The 24,531-nt window shown below is 40.6% G+C and overlaps 1 protein-coding gene across 2 annotated transcripts in view; it reads left to right on the top strand.

The window, feature by feature from the left end:
• APBA1 (amyloid beta precursor protein binding family A member 1) overlaps positions 1 to 20,963 on the top strand; it is a 142,717-nt gene extending 121,754 nt beyond the window's left edge. The window contains exons 6-13 of one of the 2 annotated variants that reach the window (XM_034773664.1): positions 2,977 to 3,009; positions 4,112 to 4,198; positions 4,716 to 4,901; positions 8,720 to 8,899; positions 10,769 to 10,981; positions 15,975 to 16,094; positions 16,800 to 16,940; positions 17,375 to 20,963. In XM_034773664.1, the coding sequence (XP_034629555.1) occupies positions 2,977 to 3,009; positions 4,112 to 4,198; positions 4,716 to 4,901; positions 8,720 to 8,899; positions 10,769 to 10,981; positions 15,975 to 16,094; positions 16,800 to 16,940; positions 17,375 to 17,446 (1,032 nt within the window). In that variant the 3' untranslated portion in view covers positions 17,447 to 20,963. The remainder of the gene's footprint in view (positions 1 to 2,976; positions 3,010 to 4,111; positions 4,199 to 4,715; positions 4,902 to 8,719; positions 8,900 to 10,768; positions 10,982 to 15,974; positions 16,095 to 16,799; positions 16,941 to 17,374) is intronic. The other variant, XM_034773665.1, reaches the window with a different exon arrangement.
• The last annotated feature ends 3,568 nt before the right edge of the window (positions 20,964 to 24,531 follow it).

Here is a 24,531-nt window from a genome sequence, read left to right as displayed (position 1 = left end):
TCAAGCAGATTTTTTTTCATTTCCCTTTGTGACTAGCATACTCCTTCTCTTGTGAGACCTAGTACCCTGGAGTATTGAAAAATTTTGACTGCAGAGAAGCTAACCTCGATACCGGGCAAATTAGTTGAAACAATAGTAAAGAGTAAAATTGTCAGACACATGGAAGAACATAAATTGTTGGGCAAAAGTCAACATGGTTTCTCTAAAGGGAAATCGTGTCTTACTAATCTATTAGAGTTCTTTGAAGGGGTCAACAAACATGTGGACAAGGGGGATGCAGTGGACATAGTGTACTTAGATTTCCAGAAAGCCTTTGACAAGGTCCCTCACCAAAGGCTCTTACGTAAATTAAGTTGTCATGGGATAAAAGGAAAAGTCCTTTCATGGATTGAGAACTGGTTAAAAGACAGGGAACAAAGGGTAGGAATTAATGGTAAATTCTCAGAACGGAGAGGGGTAACTAGTGGTGTTCCCCAAGGGTCAGTCCTAGGACCAATCCTATTCAACTTATTCATAAATGATCTGGAGAAAGGGGTAAAAAGTGAGGTGGCAAAGTTTGCAGATGATACTAAACTGCTCAAGATAGTTAAGACCAAAGCAGACTGTGAAGAACTTCAAAAAGATCTCACAAAACTAAGTGATTGGGCAACAAAATGGCAAATGAAATTTAATGTGGATAAATGTAAAGTAATGCACATTGGAAAAAATAACCCCAATTATACATACAATATGATGTGGGCTAATTTAGCTACAACGAATCAGGAAAAAGATCTTGGAGTCATCTTGGATAGTTCTCTGAAGATGTCCACGCAGTGTGCAGAGGCGGTCAAAAAAGCAAACAGGATGTTAGGAATCATTAAAAAGGGGATAGAAAATAAGACGGAGAATATATTATTGCCCTTATATAAATTGATGGTACGCCCACATCTTGAATACTGCGTACAGATGTGGTCTCCTCATCTCAAAAAAGATATACTGGCACTAGAAAAGGTTCAGAGAAGAGCAACTAAAATGATTAGGGGTTTGGAGAGGATCCCATATGAGGAGAGATTAAAGAGGCTAGGACTTTTCAGCTTGGAAAAGAGGAGACTAAGGGGGGATCTGATAGAGGTATATAAAATTATGAGTGATGTGGAGAAAGTAGATAAGGAAAAGTTATTTACGTATTCCCATAATACAAGAACTAGGGGTCACCAAATGAAATTAATAGATAGCAGGTTTAAAACAAATAAAAGGAAGTTGTTCTTCGCACAGTGCACAGTCAACTTGTGGAACTCCTTACCTGAGGAGGTTGTGAAGGCTAGGACTATAACAGCGTTTAAAAGAGAACCTCCATGAATTTATCCAGTTAAGTCCAATAATGGCTATTAGCCACGATGGGTAAGGAATGGTGTCCCTAGACTCTGTTTGTCAGAGGGTAGAGATGGATGGCAGGAGAGAGATCACTTGATCATTGCCTGTTAGGTTCACTCCCTCTGGGGCACCTGGCATTGGCCACTGTCGGAGGACAGGATACTGGGCTAGATGGACCTTTGGTCTGACTCAGTACGGCCGTTCTTATGTTCTTATGAACACAGTTAAAAAAATATGCCAACTTGAGGCATTATTTTAAGTTTTTTTTATTTATGCGGCTGTTACTATTTCAGAGTAGTTTTATTTTCTCTGAATGCCAGTGACAAAACTTTAAAGTAAAGATTTTATCATGAGCCTGTTCACATTGCCACTTCCAGTAGTTTTCATTTACCAGACTTGAATATGTGTTTTAATCTGTAAAGGGTTACTGCAGGTGATGCTAAAATGTTTGATTTTGTTTGTAAATAAAGAGCAACATTTCAGTATCAACTGCTACTTTCAGATTGGTTTAAAGCACAACCTGCAGAGTTAATTTGTGAGCACCAAAGACAAATGTTCAGTGCATCTGTGATTCACGGTTCCTGTTCTGGGGTCCTAATAGTTATTAGTGATGTATTTATAGATAAAGCCTGGCATAATAGACCACACAGCAAACACATTAAGTTAATTACATGTTACTACTGGAACTAAAATGGAAGTCTGCCAGCAAGGTGAGCATCATACTTGTCCAATAAGCAAGTCCACAAGATAAGTCACCAGAGTCCGTGGATTTTATTTTTTTTTAGTACATCGAGTTATTTGCAGAAGATTTATAAATTCTTGCTAATGGAGTGACAAGAATTATGATTATCACTGTCTCATTAGTAGCCTATAGCCTATATATATCTCTTTTGATATTGAATACTTACATGTTAATACAGTGAAAAGCTCCACAACAGCAGACCATTTTCAGGTAGATCTTCTGGAGAGTATGCACCCCTACCCAGGGAAGATGTTTGGGTATATGTGAGTGGCATGGAAAATGTCCTTGTGCAATTGGCATGGGGAATTGTGGTCCCCAGATGCCTGAGTCTAATGTTAGTAAGCATGTGGGTGTGTATGCATTGGGTTGTTCAATTTTTTAGGACCATTTAACATTTTTGACATTTTTTCCCTTTATAAGTCTGTACGTACATGCGAAATTGTTAAGTAACCTGAATCTAAGACCTTAAGATCTGAGAGAGTTTGAATATTAAGGTTCTGGTTCTTCTCTTACTTACACCAGTTCTGCACTTGTGTAACTCCAATGACTTAAAAAGAGCGACTAGTGATTTGTACAAATGTAAATGAGAGCAGAATCTGGCCCTATGTTTTTAGCTTAGCTGTCTTTTTAAAAATTAAATAAAACTAATCCTTATTCTTTCTCTCTCTCTCTTCTGGAGCAGGTTTACTTTTTTAAACCTATTGTGTTAAACATGAAACTTTTTTTAAACCAGAACGAAAGAGAGACATCCAAGCAGAGACTAACCTAGACCAGTTACTAGACAAATCCTGGACATTAGTGTGTAGATCCCTGCTTGACTTGAGTCTCTGCAAATTCTTCTCTAACCATTCTCCTATCTCTGTTTATTCCATGCTAAGCAGATGGCCCAGAAATTAGCCAAAAGCAGGAAGAAGGTGCAGTACAACCTCCATCAGCTTGATGTTATGCTTGTTTATTTTTATTTTTATTCTATTTTTTGCCTTTCTTACTTTTGATTTTGTGTTTTTATTTTCTGCATCCAGCAAGTTTTTGTTCAGGTTTATTTCAGAGTCATCACACAAGTTGACATTTCCCAAAAATCAGTTGCCTGGTTGGCCATTTTTTGTTGCTTATCATTAGCCATTTCATGTTAGAACTAGGGTAAATATTGGATTTATCAAATGGAAACAGACAGAACCCAGAAATACCTACCAAATAAACAGGAATGACATGGTAAAGGTTTTAATTCTGTAAAATGGCATATTAAAAAGAAATTACTCTTATCCTTTTCTAAAGACTATTTTTGGTTAACTTATAGATGTGTCAAATTGCTGGATGCAAAAAAAAAGTTTCCATATATACACTCACTTTATACACTGAGATTACTAAAATATAAGTCAATTTTGTTCATGGAGTTCTTAGGTGTCGTAGGACAAATCTGATGCATTTTAAAGTACAAGCATTTGCTCTATATGTTTACAAATGTACATCTTCTGGAGTGGGTTAGTGCTTTAATATTCTGTTGTCTGACCATAAAGACCCTTTTATCAGAACTGCATTATAATCGCTTAATCTGCACCTGTTGTATATATTTTTTCTCACTAGCCTGAGCAGTCACTGTAATAATTAGCATCATATAGAAATCCTGCAGGCAAGAACTGCCCTTAGTCCTGTACATTGCTCATTCGAAAAGCCTTTTTTAATGTGGTATTCATGTTAAAATGAAAATCATTTTGATTTCCATGGAATGATTATATAATTCATGCTGCAGTGGGTTATAACTTCATTTGATCAGAAAGAGGGTAGGGAGTTTGTATGGAATTAAGAGTTTTACAAATAATACTGAATCTAACACACTTTCATCCCTATATATAGTTTCCATATCTTTGTGTTTATCTTTAGCTTCTGCAATTTAATACTCTGTTTTGCATTGCTGTTCTGGTGACTGTGTCTTTGTGCACCCCTGTTTGTGATCTAACATCATTATTAAGGCTATTCTGTGATGCATTTGTTGACTCTAAACCATTTTATTTGCAGGCCCCAGAAGGTGAATCTCAGCCCATGACTGAGGTGGACCTCTTTATCTCTACGCAGAGAATAAAAGTGTTGAATGCAGACACACAGGTATAGGCAAAGAGGTGCCCTTGCCAGGGTTGGATCTTGTCAGTATTGTAGTAGTGGTTCACTCTCTGTTGAACTGTTATTGAAAGGTATCACAGTACAGCATTGCAGACAGTCTAGTGCCATTAATATGTCTGTTATCAGTGTCTCATAGCTATTTTTCACTCTAATACTTAGAGAGTTTGGCTGAGGTAGCTAATTCCAAATTCTTAATTCTCTGTGTAGTGCCTGTTCAAACCCTCTGAACTGGGTCTTTGTATTTGGAGTTCTTTTACCCAGTAAATATAACAGCCATTAATTTTTTTTTAAATGGGAATTTCAGTTCATTTGGTGGAACTGACACTGCTGGTTCCCTTTTTTTTTTTCTCACATCTTTTCATACAGAATACATAAAGTTAGCTTGTGTTTGTATATTTACTGCCAGTTGTTCTTACATTGTTAGTATCTATTTACATGATGTCAAAACCATGCTAAGCATTTGCTCAAAGCGAGCACTGATCTCAGGATTTCTCTCCCTCAGGAAACTATGATGGATCATCCTCTGAGGACCATTTCCTACATTGCTGATATAGGGAATATCGTTGTGCTGATGGCTCGGCGGCGAATGCCTCGATCTAATTCCCAGGACAATGTGGAGGCATCTCACCCCTCTCAGGACGGAAAGAGGCAATACAAAATGATTTGCCATGTCTTCGAATCTGAGGATGTAAGGAGTTATTTACTTGGTTATGCTTGAGAATATGAGAACCATTTGTCAGGATAGGATTGAAGTCTGTGGTTGATGGTCCTGTTTGATTTGTAGTTACATAAAAAGAATTAATCTAAAAAGAGAAACTCTTCTGCCTTTTGCATATTGGGCCCTTTTGGTTGGGTGTCATCATTAAATGAGAAACTGTAGTGGCAGGGTATACATTGTCCATACTTATTCAATTTATGAAAATCTCAGTTGAATTTGTAGATTCAGGACCAGAGTCACCATTGTGCTTTACGCTGCTTTGAAAGTTGCAAAGCAGCTGTAAACTCATTTTAAGCAGCTAGTTAAACTGGGTTCATAACAATGTGAGGACTGTAGAAGGCAGGGTCTGTAGTCCACCACTAGATGGCATACTAAGTTGTCTCTGTTATCTACCATTGGGTTCTCGCTGTTCTAGGCCCTGACATCTGGGGAAGATACATCAGTCCACACAATTCTCCAGTTTTATGTAATTTTTTTAACTAAGCTAAATAACTAAAGAAAAAATTTAAAATAAAATTAAACACATGGGCAAATCAAATTTAAAATAAAATTTGTTAATATCAAATAATAAATTAATCTTATCACGTTAATTAATACTGAATAAGACAACAATTTTGTGAACTTTATCTAGTAATTTGGGAAGTCAACATATCATGTTTAGCTGTCAGCCTGCAGAATAATAGGGTATTTTCAGGTTTCAGAGTAACAGCCGTGTTAGTCTGTATCCGCAAAAAGAAGAACAGGAGTACTTATGGCACCTTAGAGACTAACAAATTTATTAGAGCATAAGCTTTCGTGGACTACAGCCCACTTCTTCGGATGCATATCGTGGGCTGTAGTCCACGAAAGCTTATGCTCTAATAAATTTGTTAGTCTCTAAGGTGCCATAAGTACTCCTGTTCTTCTTTTTGAGGGTATTTTCAGTTTCAGTGGCAACTGATATACTTATTTCAGTCAGATGACTGCTACAGGGAGGGTCAGATCACTCCTATATTGAAATTAATGTTTAGACTACAGCTCTTCTGCCAGTTAATATAGCCTGCCCAAATTATCAGTGGTTAGGAGATAATCTATTTATTTTCCCTGCCCCTTGAACATAGTTTATAGGAGACTTTCCAAAACAATTCAGAATAACACATCTGGTTACATTTTAGGTGAAAATAACACACCTCCCAACCCATAACATATACGTGTGTGAGATCTTTTAGACAGCGAGGTTATTTAAACCAAGGTCTGTTTTTAGGTCTTTGAGAAACTATTCCATAGGCACCATTCTCAGATAAATTCTGTGGGTTCTATCCACATGCACAGACCTGCTACCGGTCACCTGCTAGAGTTAAAAAGAAAGACAAGTACAAGAATGATGAGGTAGACGCATTCCTCTACTAATGAAAATCGGAAAAAGAAAACAAACAAAGGTGATATTTATACAGGATGGCTGTGATTTCTTTCAACTCCAAGATACTGGTATATGGTTGAAAAAAGATCAGTCAGTGGCTTTCTCGGCTCATCTGGTCAATGCCAATGGACTTGCTGGCTGGTTATAGTCTGCTTGCTTATAGATGTCAAAAACAGATGTTGAGCATTTCCAGACTCCTATCCCAGATTGGCCAACTGAGGGCAGAGAAAGCATAGGTCTCTTTATTAGGCATGGTGGCATCATATGGCAAGAGGACAGAAGCAATTTTTCTTTTCCTTCAGCGTATGAAGGTGATGAACAGGCTGGTTTCTACCCCTTAGAACTACTACTTAGGAGTTTGTTGGCAAATCAGAATGGGGCACTCCCCTTCTAAAGTCACAAGTGTCACCTAATGAGGTTTGATTAGGTCACATTTATGCAGATCATGATCATCCCCCCATGAATAAATGTTGTCTTGGAAAGTCCTAAATGTCATGAGATCCAAAAACATATCAGCAGTCAGTCAGGCGGTCTTATAGTATTTTGAGACATTCGAGGAGACATGATCAACAGTCTTGGGTTACGTGACATTTTTTCAATCATTCTGCAAAAGTTCTGACTTAAGAATCCAAAATAAATTGGAAAAAATACAGAGCTAGCAAAAAATTGTAACTTTATCTATTAGAAGTAAAGAGCCCTGACGCTCCACAGGGTATATTATCTTAATCTTGTGTCTGTTTGTGTGTATTATAATCTCATTTTCTCTTTTCCAGAAGGACAGCTAGGTAGCCCCAGAAGCATTTAGTTTTAGAATGATCTTACTCTACCCAACAGCTAACTGGCAATCATTACATCATCAAACACTGGGATGCTGGCCAAAACTTGTCCCTGCTTTAAATTGCCCTAATCTGTTGAGGAATATAATGTGCAAATCCTAGAAAGACTGACATGTTCGAGCAAGAATCACAAGAAACTATGTGACTCTTTCTGTTGCTTCTGCAGGAGCAATTAAATAACACAGAATTTTTTCCAGATTATAGTACTGTGATCTACGAACTCTGTGCCCAAACAATTAAAGTGGTGTTTTAGTTTCACCTCCATTAAGCACAGGAAGGTGGGGAAATAAATACTTAAATGGAAAGGGACAATCAGTAGGGAAAGAGTTTATTTTTGAGTTTCTAATTAGATATTTTAAGCAGTGGAGACTAAACTATTGATAATGGAACAAATTTTCAAAAGAGCTCAGTGCCAGATTCCCAACTACTCAGCATCCACAGTTGGGGCCAGATTTTCAAAAGAGCTCAGTGCCCAAAATCTAGCCATTTATTTTGGTGCTTAAATGAGAGTTGAACTCTTACGAAAATTTGGCCCAACATACGTGTGTGTGTGCGCGTGCGTGCAGTTGTGACCGCGTCCTCTTAAGTGCCAGTGATCATCTGTTGTCATCAATGAGAGCTGCACCAGTTTGAGAGTAGTTTAAGTTAGTTAGTCTTTATGAGATGGACAATAGGTAGCAGATACAAATGTAATCAGGGTGACTTCAAAAGAAAAAAAAGAGGAACAAATATTCTTTTAAGTGTCATCTTTTTCCTATAGATGTGTTCATGTAATGCTGGCTTGCAAGAGAATGGAACTGCTTGTGGCTAAAGGGCAGAGCAGCTCAGGCTATGGCTACACCGGCGCTTTACAGCGCTGCAACTTTCTCACTCAGGGGTGTGAAAAAACACACCCCTGAGCGCAGCAAGTTACAGCACTGTAAAGCGCCAGTGTGAACGGAGCCCCAGTGCTGTAAGCTAATCCCCTCGGGGAGGTAGAGTACCTGCAGTGTGGGAGCGCTCCCGCAGCAGCGCTTTGGAGTTTCCAGTGTAGCCACGGCCTCAGTTGTTGCCTGTGTTACCCAATAGGCATCCGAGAAGCTAATGTAATGTAGTGTTCTTGTTCTCCAGCCTAACTGTCAATCAATGAAGGAAGGATTTCTTTGTGTTTACTTCAGCAGTTCTCATCAGTGAAAGGAAGGCCCACTACTCTTGCTTTTCAGTTGTAACGGCTTGCCTTGCTGGGTTAAATAATTGTATGGGTTGAGGACAAGATTATGTTGGTTTTTTTTTTTTTTGTTGGTGTGTTTAATTTTTGTCAAATGCCTAGAACTTGGGATAGAGGTTCTTTTTATCCATACAGAAATCAAAATAAACTAATACAGAACAAGTTGGAACCTGGTCTTTAGTGTTATCAATGATATTAAAAGAAAAATTGGAATTGATTCAAGTGGCTTAATTACTATGGGGAAATATTTACAGCATGATCATAATTCCAAGTGTCAGCGAACAAGACCATCAGCAATGCTATGTATTTGATATTTTCCTTTCCTTTTTGGGGGGAACTGCTGCAGGCACAGCTGATTGCACAGTCCATAGGTCAAGCGTTTAGTGTGGCCTACCAGGAATTCCTGAGGGCAAATGGAATAAATCCAGAAGACCTGAGCCAGAAGGAGTACAGCGACCTGCTCAACACCCAAGACATGTACAATGATGACCTCATTCACTTTTCCAAGTCTGAAAACTGCAAAGACGTATGTCCCAGTCTTCTGATGATAGTAGCATTAGGCTGGTCTGTCCCAAATGCAAGCTAATACTAGGATCAAATGACTTTCATCAGGTCAGGCTAGAGCACTCTCCTCCCCGGTAGGACACCCAGTGGCAATTCTGTTTGAAGAGTGAACAGGGAACCGTCAGTTCATCAGTGTTATAGTGATTTGCCATCTGTGCTGTGCGGTTTTACCAAACAATTTTCAAATACACGGGACACTGCACATCAGTTAAAGGAGTTTAAAACAAGCTGTTGATTTAACAAATAACGTACATTTTATGGCGACGTAAGGGTTGATGAAAGCATTTGTCTCCAGGTTTGTTTTAAAGGAGTATATTTTTTTTGCTTGTTTTATTAATAAAGATGAACCAGTATACCATTGCAGTGTACAGGGGTATGTAATCAAGTCTGTAATCACCAGCGTATTCTCACTGTTGTTGTCCTGCCTGAACCACCCCATCACCACCACCTCCTGGGGTCTTGGTGGTCAGACCTGGTGGCTGGAGTGGTGGTCGAAGCTGGTCATAGGGTCGTGAAAGAGCTGGAGCAGCCTCAGGACAGGGCACGGACAAAGCAGGGGGTAGGAACAGGCACAGGGATAGGATCAAGGGCAGGCTGGAACGCTAGGGAGTCCATAACACTGTGAGGCATTAGGAGGGTTCCAAGCTGAGTAGTGCTGTTGCACAGACTAACTTGCTGTGAAGGTGAAATACCTGTGCCTTGGGGCTATCTGATCTGGGCCCTGCCGGGGAATAGGCTGCTGCAGCCTGGCAGAGGGTTGAGTCACTGCAGGTTCTGCTGGAGGGGTGAGTCACTAGCTGAGTGAGCAGCCCTGGTCCAGCTGCAGGTTTGCCTTATTCTCCCCTGCCCCCTCCCCGCCACATTAATATGTTGATTTATTTCAAGCTAGAAATAAATTTGAAATTTGTTAACACATTTGTTTCATTGCTTTTGCTTGGAGTGAGAAAGAGACAGAGAGGTTGTGTGTGTCTGTGTTGGTGTCTATGTATATTGGGTGGGCAAACTTTTTGGCCCAAGGGCCACGTCTGGGTATGGAAATTGTATGGCAGGCCATGAATGCTCACGAAATTGGGGGTTGGGGTACGGGAGGGGGGTGATGGCTCCGGCTGGGGAAGCGGGCTCTGGGGTGGGGCCAGAAATGAGAAGTTCAGGATGTGGGAGGGGGGTCTGGGCTGGGGCAGAAGGTTGGTGTGCGTGGGGGATGGGGTGAGGGCTCCGGCTGGGGGTACGGGCTCTGGGATGGGGCTGGAGATGAGGGGTTCAGAGGACAGGAGGGGGATCAGGGCTGGGGCAGGGGATTGGAGCGTGGGAGGGGGTTGGGTGCAGGCTCTGGTCGGCGCTTATCTCAAGCAGCTCCCAGAAGCAGCAGCATGTCCCCAATCCGGTTCCTATGCGGAGGTGCGGCCAGGTGGTTCTGCGCACTGTCCTGTCCACAGGTGCCGCCCGTGGAGCTCCCATTGGCCGTGGTTCCTGGCCAATGGGAGCTGCAGGGGCAGCGCTTGGGGCAAAGACAGTGTGCGGAGCCCCCTGCCTGCCCCTATGCATAGGAGCTGGAAGGGGGACATGCCACTGCTTCCGGGAGCCGCACGGAGCCATGGCACACGCAGAGTGGGGCATCCCCTGACCCCGCTCCCCGGCTGGAGCGGGACAAGCACCGAATCCCGCTCCCCAGCAGGAGCTCGAGGGCCGTATTAAAACATCTGAAGGGCCGGATGCAGCCCCTGGGCCGTAGTTTGCCCACACCTGATGTATAGGGATGTGTGCACGCAGGCTGTATTCCATAGCTGATGATAATATGTGTTTGAAACTGTATTTCTATCTCCTAATTCAGGTTTACATTGAAAAGCAAAAGGGAGAAATTCTCGGTGTCGTAATTGTGGAATCTGGCTGGGGATCCATCTTGCCCACAGTTATTATAGCCAACATGATGCATGGAGGACCAGCAGAGAAGTCGGGAAAGCTGAACATAGGGGATCAGATCATGTCAATTAATGGTACCAGCTTGGTCGGCTTACCACTCTCAACATGCCAGAGTATTATAAAGGTACAGGGAATGTTCTTAAATGTTACACATTTAATAACTGTATGGGAATAGTGGAAGACAATAAAGATGTAAATTAAGGACGTTCTCTAACAACACTCATAATTTACATTTTTATAGCAGTTTCTCTTCGATGATCACAAAGCACTTTGCAAACTCTAATTAATTAAGCCTTGTAGGCCCCTGTGAGATGGGAAATATTAATATCATCCCCATTTTCAAGGGTGAAATGAAAATACAGAGCTTTGACTTGCTTAAGTTCACACAAGACGTCTATGGCAAGCTGAGAATGAAAGCTTGGCTCTCCCACTAGTCCCGTGCCTTAACCGCAAGACCGGCTTTGCCACCCTGGCCTTACTTTGTGTTTCATCATTCACAGAGGTCAAAACTATTCAGAGAAAAAGGGCCAGATCTTGAAGCCAGATCTTAGTCTTGACCAAAACTTCCATTGAAGTCAATTGGAGCCTTGCTTCAGTAAGGACTGAAGAAAAGGATCTTGGAATTTGACCCAGAGTGCTAAGACTGATATTACAAATGTAGTAAATTGGACAATTTATATTTTTAAACTATAAAACATATTTGTCTTTTATATGATTATGGAGTTAACTTGTGAATATTTTGAAGTGTACATTTTTATTTCAACCTATTTAACGCTATGGGACATTTAATTGGGACAACTTTCCTCTAATTTACATAAGTATGTGATTGCAAAAAGCAGGCATGTCAAGTGGAGAAGAACCACCTCTGGGGTAGTTGTAATTTATAAGAGAATGGGTATTTAATCATTACTGTTTCATGGAAAGAAAATGATGATTCCATTGAGAATGTCAGAGGCACAACTAAATTGAAACAAATAGCTACCCTACAACTTGCTGCACCACATGATTTGTAGGTCATATACTGAAATGGTACATCTGACATCTACAAATTCTTCTGTAGAACAACCCAGCAAAATGCCGAGTAAAGTTGGATTTTTATGCTCCTTTTTGATGAGTTCTTGCCAGGTGATTTTCATTAAATTGTTTTGAAAAAAAATTATTTTTGTCTGTGTGCCCCTGCCAAATTGCGTGTAGGCTGTGGTTGGTTTCTTAGCACTTGAACTCAAAAATTGCTACAAAGATTTAAAATATGTGCATCTGAAAATGAAAACTCTGCACATAGGTAGGTAATAGAAATACTTGAAATACTCACCCTAGCACATAAACATTTAATGTGTTCTGACCATTACTCTGATTACTGGCCTTGTCTGAGTGCAATACAGTCAAACCTTGGTAAAAGCAGCCTGATTTCCTGAAAAAAACATAATTTGTCCAATAAATCAACTTTCTGCTGCTTTTTATCTTGGACACCTAGAAACTTGGTGTTGTAGCTAGTTTATTCCCTTTACCCAGGCCCTCTTTAAATGAAATTACATATTCCAAGCTCGGAATGTTTCTTAATGATTAGGACAAATTCAGCCCAGGATTATGCTGGCATATTCATGACCCTTTCAGGTTGAAGGTGTACCCCACAGATGGAGGAAGGTTGGAGCAACAGAAACTGGCTTCATCCTTCCCCCTGGAAGCCCAAAATTGGGAGGATCTCACCAAGATGGAAGCCAGGGCTTGATTTAGCCTCTGCTGATGTTGAGGCTACTAAGGAGATCACAGCTGAAAACTAAGTCTCTTCCCACCTGAAATGAAAGGGGGTGGCAGCAAAAATAACCTTTTGTTTCCTGAGGCTAAATCCCTACCTTGAGGGCAAGGGTCTGTAGCTGGCATAGGGAGGTGTAATTGTTAAGGAATTCCAATTACACCTCCCTGAACCAGCTATTTTGTTACCAGACCTCTTACTTTTCTCACTTTTCTTCTGCTTGTTCCCCATCCCACATCAGTTATTTCCAAAAGTGTAATTATTTGCAGGCCTGGCATATAGAATATCTGCTTCGGCATATAGAATGTCTGCTTCAGCACATTCCTCCTCCTCCAGAGTCCTTCCAAATGGACGCCTGCGATGGTGTCTTGAGAATCTCCCTGGTTGCTATGGAGATCTCATTCTGACACATGCTTCGATCCCTTTTTTGTTGCCACATTTGGCTGTTGTCATGGGGACTGCTGGCCATTAATCTTGTCCTTCCAATGAGACAATGACCCATAGATTGCTGAAAAGAACTGCAAACTTATCTGGAGCTGTTCATACATCAGTTCTGAATCACATGCAAAAAAAAAAAAAAAAGGAGATATATATTATATATATTGCATGTGATTCAGAACTGATGTATGAACAGCTCCAGCTAGATTGCTGTAAAGCATTGCAAACGTATGGGTCATCTTCTCCTTGGAAGGACAGTTTTAATGGCCAGCAGTATGTATATTATCAGCCAAAATAGATATTCAGAGAATGCACAAGGATCTTACCATTGCAAAAATTCCTTAGCATTCAATGAACAGGGCTACCTTATAAACAATTGGATGTTTATGTGAATAATGAGAATACTCACAATTACATTAGAGAGGATTTTTTTTTTAAATGAGGGATCCAAACCTTCATACTAATCAACCATAAACTAGGTGCTAACTGACAGGATTAGGAAGAAACTTCCTGTTTGGAATTGCTATTCCATATCTTACGTTGCTTTTATCTTTTTCTCAAGCATCTGGTGTGCATGGACCCCTGGACTAATCTAGTATAGCACTTTTTCTATTCCTATTGGCATGGATTCCCAACATATAAAATATTATGAACTGACTGTGTTTAAGGGATGCATTATTTCTGTAAAATTTAGAAATTGCTTACTAGGAGCCTGTGTTTCTTTTTTTTAAAAAGGAGCATGCAAAAATATATGTGCAATGCACACTTGGAGTTGCAAACGCACATACTTGCCACAAATGAATGCAAATCAGATACTTACTGTTTGCTTGTTTCTGGGTATGTAGTCCATAAAGGTCAATTGCCCTATGGTATGTAGATGATCACTGATTGTGATTAGTGTATGCATCACAAACAGTAAATAAAATACATGGAAGTAAATGGAATGAAGTAGAGCAAAAAATACAGTGGGCCTTGTGTTTTGCTGAGAGCCAGCTGGCTGTGGAACTGCCTCTTCTCACTTCATAATCTCATTTGCTTTGGTTCCCAAAGCAGCATGCCCACTTATATCCAGCCTGTGTTGGCTTGATTCACAAGCCATGCTGAGTGCAGGGCTATGCAGAGACCAGAGAAATGAAATGCTTTGGCACTCTTTCCTCACGGTTTGTCCTCCCACCTCTGAGTGGGTGCATACAACTGCCATAAATATAAAAAGGCAGTTAGACATAGTTGTCAGGAAAATAGACCCTCCTGGGGCGATGGGTGAGAGGATTGAATGGATCTGAACTTAACATAAGCTCCGAAGTAAGCACCCCTTTCCTCACTTAGAATGAAATTGAATATAGCCAGTTTCTTCCTCCATTGAAGGAGAAAGAGAAGTCTAAGAGGCCGTTTTAAATTGCACTTGATTGCATTTGCATATTAATAGAAACAATAAGTATGAACTCCCATTAGTCCAATGGGGATACTTTGGTTACTTCCCCTTAAAAAGAATAGTGGGTTACGTCTGTAGATCAATAAGGATCAATTAACAAAAACATCTTAGACTTAGTAGATTGACTTTGGGCATCTTCTCCGTTTGTATTAGAACATAGGCACGGTCTGATTTCCAAACGAACCTGGATGCTGAAGGGAAGCTGGTTGATTCAGTTCTACTGGAGATTTGTCCTCCCTCTCCTCCCACCTCACCCCACTTCAAGCTTTTTCCCCAACAGATAGGTGAATGAAGATTTCCTTCTCATTTTTGGCTTCTCTACTTGCTTGGTAATGGACTGCAATGCACACTGGGGTTGTTCCAAAAGCTATTTGCCCCTAGCAGAATGGGACAGACACTCAAGTACTGGGTCTTGTAGAGAGAGGCCCTACAAAATCAGCAAGAATAAACCATATGTGAAAGGTTGGGGACTGTAGTATAACTCCCTGTACAGATCAGGAAATATTTTCAGACCATCAGTAACATCCTAGTCCCATTGATTTCAATAGCAAGGCTTCCATTGACTTCAGTGGAACCAGGATTTTACTCTTTGTGAGTAAATCGGACAGACACTGGAATGTTAAAAGTGGGGTATTTCTCTCAGGCATTAACATAGCCTTCCTTTTTTGTTAGGAATTGTGATTGTTGGCGGTTGTCTGTGTGTTGCCCGGATGTTTATACAGTATTCTAGTGTAGAGAAATGTATGTTCCGTTCTGGACACTTTACAGGGGAAAAAAAGATACTTTAACTCTGGGAGAAAGACAGAGAAGATTAGGTGGGTGGATCTATAAAAAAGAGCGGTGAGAACTTCAAACCGTTTGAGGGTCAGACATATGCAGTCATCTTCCATTTTGATAGTGCTTTGTTGTGGTTAACCGAGATTGCAGAGTGAATGTGATATTCTCAGTTTGGAATGGGGAAGTCTCTGAGCATTACTTATACAAGCATTCAGTGGGCAGGACTTAAGTAAGTTCTACCTTTTGCATTACAGAATTGAATGCGCATATCCAGGAAAGCTACCTGTTTGCAGCCATCTTAAGTGCATATTTAAGACTTTATTTTTGCAACAACATACATGACAGTTTTCAGCTTAATTGCACAGACCTACTTCACCATCACCACCCCAACCCCGCTTTCTTTAGATCAATGTTCTAAAATAAAGAAATTGCCCACAGGAAGTCTAATTTCTTGGCAGTTTAAAATGACCATGTCAAAATGTTGACAGCTAGAGGTTGACATTGCATCATTCAGTTAACAGGTTGTCATATTGCTTGTATCTGGTACTTTAGGAATCCTACTTTGTAATGATGAATACACAGCAAACTGCTTGTTCAGTATTATTTCCATGTTAGCATTCAAACTATTGTTTTATTTCAGTGCCAGTTTTTAGCTGTCTCAGCTCACCTGCTCCCATACTTGTCATAGTGTGTATATATATATATTTTTTTTTAAAGGGTTTGAAAAACCAGGCCCGGATTAAACTGAATATAGTGAGATGTCCTCCAGTAACCACTGTCTTGATCAGAAGACCTGACCTCCGATATCAGCTGGGTTTCAGTGTACAGAATGGGATCGTAAGTCGCTTTCACAATCATTAGGTTTCTACTGTGATGCTTTTTATAGCTGTGAAATTTTTTGGCAAACCTCTCAGCTCACCAAGGGCTATGCACACATTCTGATTGTAAGACATAAAAACTGACTTATCAGAAAATTTATTACCTCCCCTATGGCCGATCCTTCTTTCCAAATCAAAAGCAGGAAAAGATACTTTGTCATATTAGAGTATAAAGTCAACCATAGGAATAAGAGAGATATTTTAAGCTAAAGAACGAAAAGGTGTATGGGGCAGGTTGTTCACAGGCTGCATTAGTCATATATCTAACTGAGCCAGAAAGAGTCTTCTTTACAATCAGAGAAAGTCAAAGACATACAATTCTAAATCCTTTAGAGACCATGGACCTATGCAATCTCCTAAATTTTCAAAATGCCAGTGTCCAAAGGGTTAATACTAGTAATTTTCAGTGGCCAACTTATTGTGTTTGTTTTTATACACCTAAGGGAGGAGGAGTTCATTATGTTCTATAAGCCAAGAACTGACTTTGTAACAGTTATTCTAGTCCATTTTACCCTGATCTGTGTTTCACGATATTTTAAAAAAGATCTCTTTTACACTTTGGAGACTTGTTTATTTAAATATTGAGTTTGCCATTTGTGAACAAACCTCTGTTGTTTTACAGTTTACATGCTTAGCGTTGATAACTTTGTCCTTTCCATTCAAGATCTGTAGCCTTATGAGAGGAGGTATAGCTGAGCGAGGAGGAGTACGAGTGGGCCATCGGATCATTGAAATCAACGGACAGAGCGTTGTAGCAACACCCCATGAAAAGATTGTTCACATTCTCTCAAATGCTGTTGGTGAGGTAGGAACTGGATAGATGATATTACACATTTCAGCACCGTTGCCTCTCGCTGCCTACCATCATCCAAATATAAATACTGGAAATGAGAATAGGATTAAACCAGGTTTATTGTTAATGTGTTTTCATAGTTTTTAATAGCCTGCGTGAGAGGTGCTGAGTGCCCATAGTTCCTGTTAACCTCAGCAAGTTTTGCAAGAACTCAACACCTCTCAGCATTGTGCTGCAATAAACCTTAGCATGGGCATGAAAACTCACTGGTTACATCTTTCCCCTGTACTATGTCACTGCAGCTACGTTCTTCTCCTCATCTCGGGCTGCTTTCTCCCTTACACTTATGTACCCTCTAAGCATGAAAGCACACAAACCCTTTTATTTCCAAAGCATTGCATCATGTGTTTGAGGAGCATTGACTGACTTGTTTTGTGTCCACCCAGATTCATATGAAGACCATGCCAGCAGCCATGTACAGATTGTTGACTGCACAGGAGCAGCCAGTTTACATCTAAGGCCGATACCTCACCTTCACAACATGCATGGAGGATGTTTCTCCTCGTCAGTGGTTGTGTTTCTAGTACTGCATTTCTGTGTCTGCAGAGACATCTCTCTCTCTCTCTCTCTCTCCAATATTTTGCTGTGTACAGTGAAAAAAATTTCCATGAGACTTTTTTTGTTGCATCTTTTTACAAGTTAAGCTTTATGTAATTCCTCACAGAATAGAAAAATTAGTTATTCACAGCTAGTTTAACAAAGGACTGATTGCACTTCTTCAAGCTCCATCATCAGTCGTATTTCTATTGCCATAACTCGACATCACAAATACATTAAGTATTACTAAATTAGAAAGCTTGCTTTACAAACAAATCAAACACAGGGTAAAGTTCTCCTCTTGGACTCCACATAGAAGATTTTTGACTCCATTAATTTTTCCCTCTGTGTGCACTGAGCGTAACATTACCAACAAAGAGTTCAACATACACACGGAGAGCAGAGAACCAAGGGGATAGTTTTGCCCTAAAGGAGGAATTCAAAGTCTATGAAGAATGAGTTAATGAGTAAGTGATGTTGTGGTAAAACTCATTATTCAAATGAGCACCTTTTAATTGTCTTTAAGGTTTATTCTTCAGGATCGTGTAACCTCAAAGGTGGTTTGTATGTTGCTGAAATGCGTAAGAGTGTCATTGTCCTCACTAGGGCATACTGGAGGAGGTACTTTCACCATTTGGTCTACCAGATATGAGAGTCTTTTTCCCCCCCCAAAAAAAATCTTTCTTCATTTTTAGCTGCAGGATATCTTTTATATCCCCATCCCTATTCAGCGGTAGGAGAATGTTAAGTGGCCTATAAATATACAGCAAGAATTATATTTTGGGGGCTTCTGCTGGAAATCTAAATTTTTAAAGCTCTTAAATACACAATTTCTCATTGGTGTGTGGGTGAGTGTGTTGTGTGTGTGTATATTTAAAACTATGTGCTTGATATTTATGAAATTTGGACAAAAATAGGTCTACATACAGTTGTAAGTAGTTTTGTTACTCTGAGCCAGTATTAACATATCTTTGGTCCAAAGACTGTTTAATTTTAATTACTTTTTTTCTTTAGCTCATGATCTGGATAACAGTGGGGGAGGTGGGATGGGAGTGAGGAGAAATTAATTTATTTGTAATATATATACATATAAATATATATATAAAGTTAATCCATGATTCTCCATTTGTAGAACATTAAAGGGTTTTTATGTACTTGTACAAAGAAGAAGAGGGTTCAAAAATATGGTGGTGGGGTGCATGATATCAAGGATTTGCGTGGTCTATAAATTTTGGAGAGTGGAGCGGGGGAGGGGGAGAGAAGATAGTAATAGTAGTAGTGACTCTCCTCCCTCCAGAAGGAGAGACCTCTCTATTCCATGTACAGTAGTTATGTTCCATTAGTCGTATGTACTCACATTTAAGCTCATATATAACTGTGAATTTAGACCAGTCGGATGCCTTTAAATTTATCAAAAGTAGCAGCTTTTGCTGAATCTTATTACGACACAAAGATTTAATGTGATGAAAATACTGGAGCAGGACAAAACAAAAATCTCATCCCTCTTTTTTTTTTTGTGTGTGTGTTGGGGGCTGATGGCCATTAACATCAGTTTCTCATTTAATGAGGGATGGACTGTGCAATATAAGCACTGTGGTTGCAGATTGGAGATGACATTTGGAATTGTCTCCAGAAATTTCATAGCTTAGATATACATGTGTGTACATTTTCATTAATAAGTGAGCTGTGAAAACTCTGCCTTTGTCTGATCACTTAGTTCCATCTGTGATCAGGGGCCCAATTTTCCCTTCAAAAAACAATGGACTGAGTGGAGAGAAAGAAGATAAACTTTTTATTTCAACTGGCAGCAAATACTGGAAGTATTTGAGGGAGATAGTGGAATGGTGAGTAAGCTGTTGTAGTAAATGAATACGTTTTGGTGTAAGAGTACTGTACAATTACTTGATGTACAGCAGTTCTTGTTGGTAGGTAAACAAATCCCAATCTCTGGAATAACAAATTTTACAAGGGCATGGTGGTATTATTCCAGATTAGTATTTACTCTGCCATCAGACAGATGCAAATAGATTGTGAATTACTTGTGAGTAGAGATTTTAATGTCAGGCATCTGGTTTATGAAGGTCATAGGAACAATTTTTTTTCATAACTTCCCATATGTATAGTAATATATGTAAATATATATACCATGTATAATTTAGAAGATTATATACAGTGCAGCCTTTCCATAAGTTGCCTGAGTGAAAAGCTACTCTTGAAGACATGGTTACCACACTGCTGGTTCCCAACTTTAACTCCTATATTAATTTCCTCTTTTGTGACTCTAGCCAACTCCCATCGAGGAATCTTTCCATCGACTTCAGTGGAAGATGGATCAAGCCCTCAGTATGCAAATGAATATAGGGCTGTAACAGTGATTGATTCTTAGAAACGAAGGGTCCTATCCTGCAAACGCATGTGTGCTTAACTTTAGGCACCAGAGTAACCCATTGACTTCATTGGGACTGCACATGTGAGTGAGTAAAAACTAAGTGAGTGCAGGATTGGGGCCTCACTGAGAATGTGAATTGTTCTATTACAATAGACGTATTATGATTTCTAAACAGGGACAGATAGATAGAGTAAGCACTCCTAATGTAAACAGTCCCACAAGTGTAGTCTGGAAAGAGAAAGCGTGTTTCAGAAATACAATGAACTCAAAAGGGAGAGTTGACACCTCTGTAGTCAGTTGTTTTTTCCATTGATGTTTAAAAGATGTTAGAGCAGCTGTTTATGTTAGTATTTTAGATGAGTGAAATTCTCCATGGGTTGAAAGGAATAACCTACCATTTTACATTCCTTCTCTTCCGTGAAGGTCCTGCAAAGCTGTCCCTTCACTGTTTAGTACAATATTACTAACTTTTCAGTGTTTACATTAAGGATGAAATGTCCTTTTATTTTTTTATTGGTAGGTTTCACACTTATTTGTTTGAATCCCTTTATAATTTAAGGCTTGGTTTGTATTTCTTGAGTGCAGATTTTTTTTAAATTTTCTAAATGAAATCTGTTTATGAAGATGGCAGTGTGGGTGAGATTTCTTGTATATATTTAGCACAGTACTTAGAATATGAAGTTTTACTATTGTTCTGTAAAGAGGGTGAATAGAAATTATTGTAAAGCGTTGGGAAAAGTATAGTATTGTATTTGTAACAATATTGTTCTTTGTAAACACTAAACTCAATCTCTATATATAAATATAAATATATATATAAATATATGTGAGCCTGGAATGTTGATACTGCACATCTATTGAATGTAATTCCTCTGACGTTTTTTGTCACAGGTCTCTGACCCTCTGTCTGTAACGCAGCTCCAGTGGTTTGATTGATTTTTTTTTTTTTTGCCAGCTGTTTTGTTGTGATGTATTTACTGTGCTACATTCCTTTATTTAATGGAGCGCTAATGTCGGTAAGATTTGCAACAATAAAAAACAAAAACAAATTGGGCATGGCTGAGAGTTTGCTGATGTGATCACCAATATTGACTGAATATTTCTGGGGGGCGTGCTTGATCCCCACCCCTGAGCAGTGTAGTTAAGATGACCTAAAGCCTTGGCTACACTGGCGCTGTACAGCGCTGCAACTTGCTGCGCTCAGGGGTGTGAAAACGCCCCCTCCCCCCCCCGAGAGCAGCGAGTGCAGCGCTGTAAAGCGCCAGTGTAATCAGCGCCTGCAGTGTTGCACGCTCGCTCGCAGTGCTGCAAGCTGTTCCCCTCGGAGAGGTGGAGTACTTACAGCGCTGCGAGAGAGCTCTCGCAGCGCTGGCGGCGCAACTACGCTGGCGGCGCGACTACACTCGCGCTTCATAGCGCTGCCGCGGCTGCGCTGTTAATCCCCAAGTGTAGCCAAGGCCTAAGTCCCTGTGCAGACAGCACTAGTTCGATGAAAAGTGGATTATCCATGCTGATGACAGGAGAATCCAGTCAGCACAGGTAGTGTCTACACTGAAGGGCTACAGCAACACGTCTGTGCCATTGTAGAGTTTTAAGTGTAGACAAGCCCTAAGTCTTCATAGAACTTTTTATGTTCAACAAATTCTAATGAGAACTTGAATCTGCAAAAGTATTATACACCAGAGAGACTGTAGAAGAAAAATTGACTTTGCAACTTCAGACATTGATTCACTAATGTTGATGTGAAAGTCCAACCTTGCCTTTACCTGTATTGGATATAGGCCACAACACGTCATGTTTGGGTCACAGAAGATTTCTTCCCTCATCCACTACTCCATGGACTGGAGATCCCACTCTTTATCCTATTCACCCTCTCTGCCGTGGCCAGAGGCCTCACTCAAGCTAGCAGTCATTTTTTACTATGTACATCCGACATAGGTGACAGACATTCCAGTACCTTGCAACAATCTAGATGAGCCTGAGGTACCACTCTACCTGATCTAGGACGGAAGGGAGCCTGCTGGTTATATCCTATAACAAAAACTTGTAGTATTATAATTCACATATGCAAAGAGGGGAACATTTACTTTTCTTTTGTGTGACAATTGGAACAAGAGTAATCTCCCACCAGTAAAAGGAGGATGGATGTGACAAAAGAGCAGAGCTAAGATTAAGCTTCATGGCATACTTCCAGGCTATATTTAGTCAAATTAAAACTTTCTAATGAGATTCCCTTTTTTAAAAACGCTGATATTTACAACCTTAAATCCATCATAATAAAGTGTTTTTTTGGTTTGTGATTATACATATTTTGTCACTGGAAACGAAGGAACATTTCCTTTAAATTGTAAAATTGAAAGCTCACAGTGTTCTTTAATCTTCCTAAACCTCACTAACTTGCTGCTATGATATCTCATGAGTTTTGCATACGAGTTGCAAAGGGTCAGTTTACACAGGTAGGAATACATTTAGCTTTTATACCTTACACAAGTAGGAGTGCAGGATGCTCAACTTATTTGTGGATAGGCATCCTCTGCAGATAGTACTTGTTCCTTTTGAGATACTGCAAGGGCTGTAGAATACAGACTTCATCGATTTCAGGAGAGACAAGCGACTTTATTAGGTCATCCATTTATGTGCAGCTGAGAGCCATTCATGTGAGGGATCCAAGGAATTTTTGTTGTCTGCAGAGTGGGCTACTGATAAGATTGTTCTGCAGCAAATAGGATTATATATAAAGAGATTATCCATGAAGCTGTCTGCTGACTCTCCTGGAGAAAGACAGTACTTCCTAAGAAACCAAACAATCTGACAACCAATGTTCCCTGTAAGAGTATTTACATCTAATGGACTGAAGGACAGATTGAAATGATCTCATTTCACATAGATTTTTGTTATTCTGAAGCCAAGAGCCATCGCATTCAGGCCTGCTTACAATGTCCAGCATTTATAACCATCAGTGCTGCTCTGAAGCTCATCAGGTGAGTTGTCGCCATGTTTTGGAACTTCTGTAGCTCTCTCTAATCTTCTTTTCATTAATTTTCTGATGGAAAAACTTGGATCTTGCACCTTTTACATCCTTTGCAGGCACCTTTGTGTTGTTACTGTTATAGCTGCATGCCATCCAAATCCCATTTCCACTAGCAACAATCCCATATAAAAAAATCCCTTTTATTCAAAGGCAAAAATTGTAAAACTGGATTGAGGTTGAGAGTATATATCAGTAATCAGTATTAGGGCAAAATACATTCCATACCTGCTGTCGTTATCCCAAACAGAAGCATTATAAACCCAGAAATTCAGAGCTAAAGTTAAACTTAAAAGAAACCTAAACATGTAAGGTATAGAAATGCACAGTTAGGCACCCAAAGACCCTGGACTCCGTTGTAGTGACACAATTGCAATAACTGTATGAATAGTGTTCATATTCCCAGAGTATGTTATGTTGATTTTTAAAGACACTTTAGAATTTTTCTTGTTCCACATAAAATCTCTTCTTTGAGAGAAATTCAAAAAGAACTGCCCTCTTTCAAAATGGCCACAATTTCTTATTTGTTTTTGATTGAACTGAGGCCACGGACTGTCCTCAGGGAAGAGTTTCTCAAACTGTGGTCCACGAGCTCCATTCAGGTGGTCCGCGGATAGTTCCCTCTAAGGTGTGTCCTGGGCAGCCACACAGAGTGAAGGGCCACCCACCTAATTAGTGGAGATGTGGCTCCATTATTTAAGTGCCTGGACCCTGGAGAAGACGCACATGTAAGGTGAGGTGGTGGCCTTGGGGGGAAGAAGGGTTGGAGGGGGCAATGGGGTGAGAAGAGGGGGTAGGGGGAATTTGGGATGTGCAGAGCTGTGGTGGCCAGAGAAAGAGGCGTCTTTCCCCAGCTCCAGGGCTGCAACTGCCAGGGAGAGACAGCCCTCCTTCCCAGCCTCAGCTCTGTGACTGCTGTGGCGGGAAAGAGACCCCCCGCTCCTTCCCAGCCCCAGCTCGAGGGCTGCCACAGCGGGGGAGAGAGGGAGAGACCCCCCTCTCCTTCCCAGCCCCAGCTCGGGGGCTGCCACAGTGGCGGAGAGACCAATCCCCCCCCTCCTTCCCAGCCCCAGCTGGGAGTTGTGTGCTTTTATTTGTAGAACAAAAAAACGTTGTTTATTATTGGGGGGGTTTTATATAGTGCTTTTATCCAAAGCGCTTTACAATAGTTAGCTAACGGTACAAACATTTGGAAAGATCATTAAGTGGTCCACTGAGATCCTCAGCAATTTTCAAGTGGTCCGTGAAAAAAAAAGTTTGAGAACCACTGCCCTAGGCTGATAGGAGATAGGGTTACCATATTTCAGCGAGCAAAAAAGAGGACGGGAGAAGCCCCGCCCTAGCCCTGCCCCTGCCCCTCCCACTTCCCGCCCCCCCTGACCTCCCAACCCTCCCCCCGTTCCTTGTCCCCTGACTACCCCCTCCTGGGACCCCTGCCCCTAACTGCCCCCCAGGACTATCTAAGCCTCCCTGCCTCTTGTCCCCTGACTGCCCCAACCTTTATCCACACCCCCACCCCCAGACAGACCCCTGGGACTCCCACGCCCCATCCAACCACTCCCCACCCCCTATCAGCCCCCCCCCCCAAT

This window comes from Trachemys scripta, chromosome 6, assembly GCF_013100865.1.
Source record: "Trachemys scripta elegans isolate TJP31775 chromosome 6, CAS_Tse_1.0, whole genome shotgun sequence".
Classification (NCBI taxonomy): domain Eukaryota; kingdom Metazoa; phylum Chordata; order Testudines; family Emydidae; genus Trachemys; species Trachemys scripta.
This window is presented reverse-complemented; position numbering and strand designations above follow the sequence as displayed.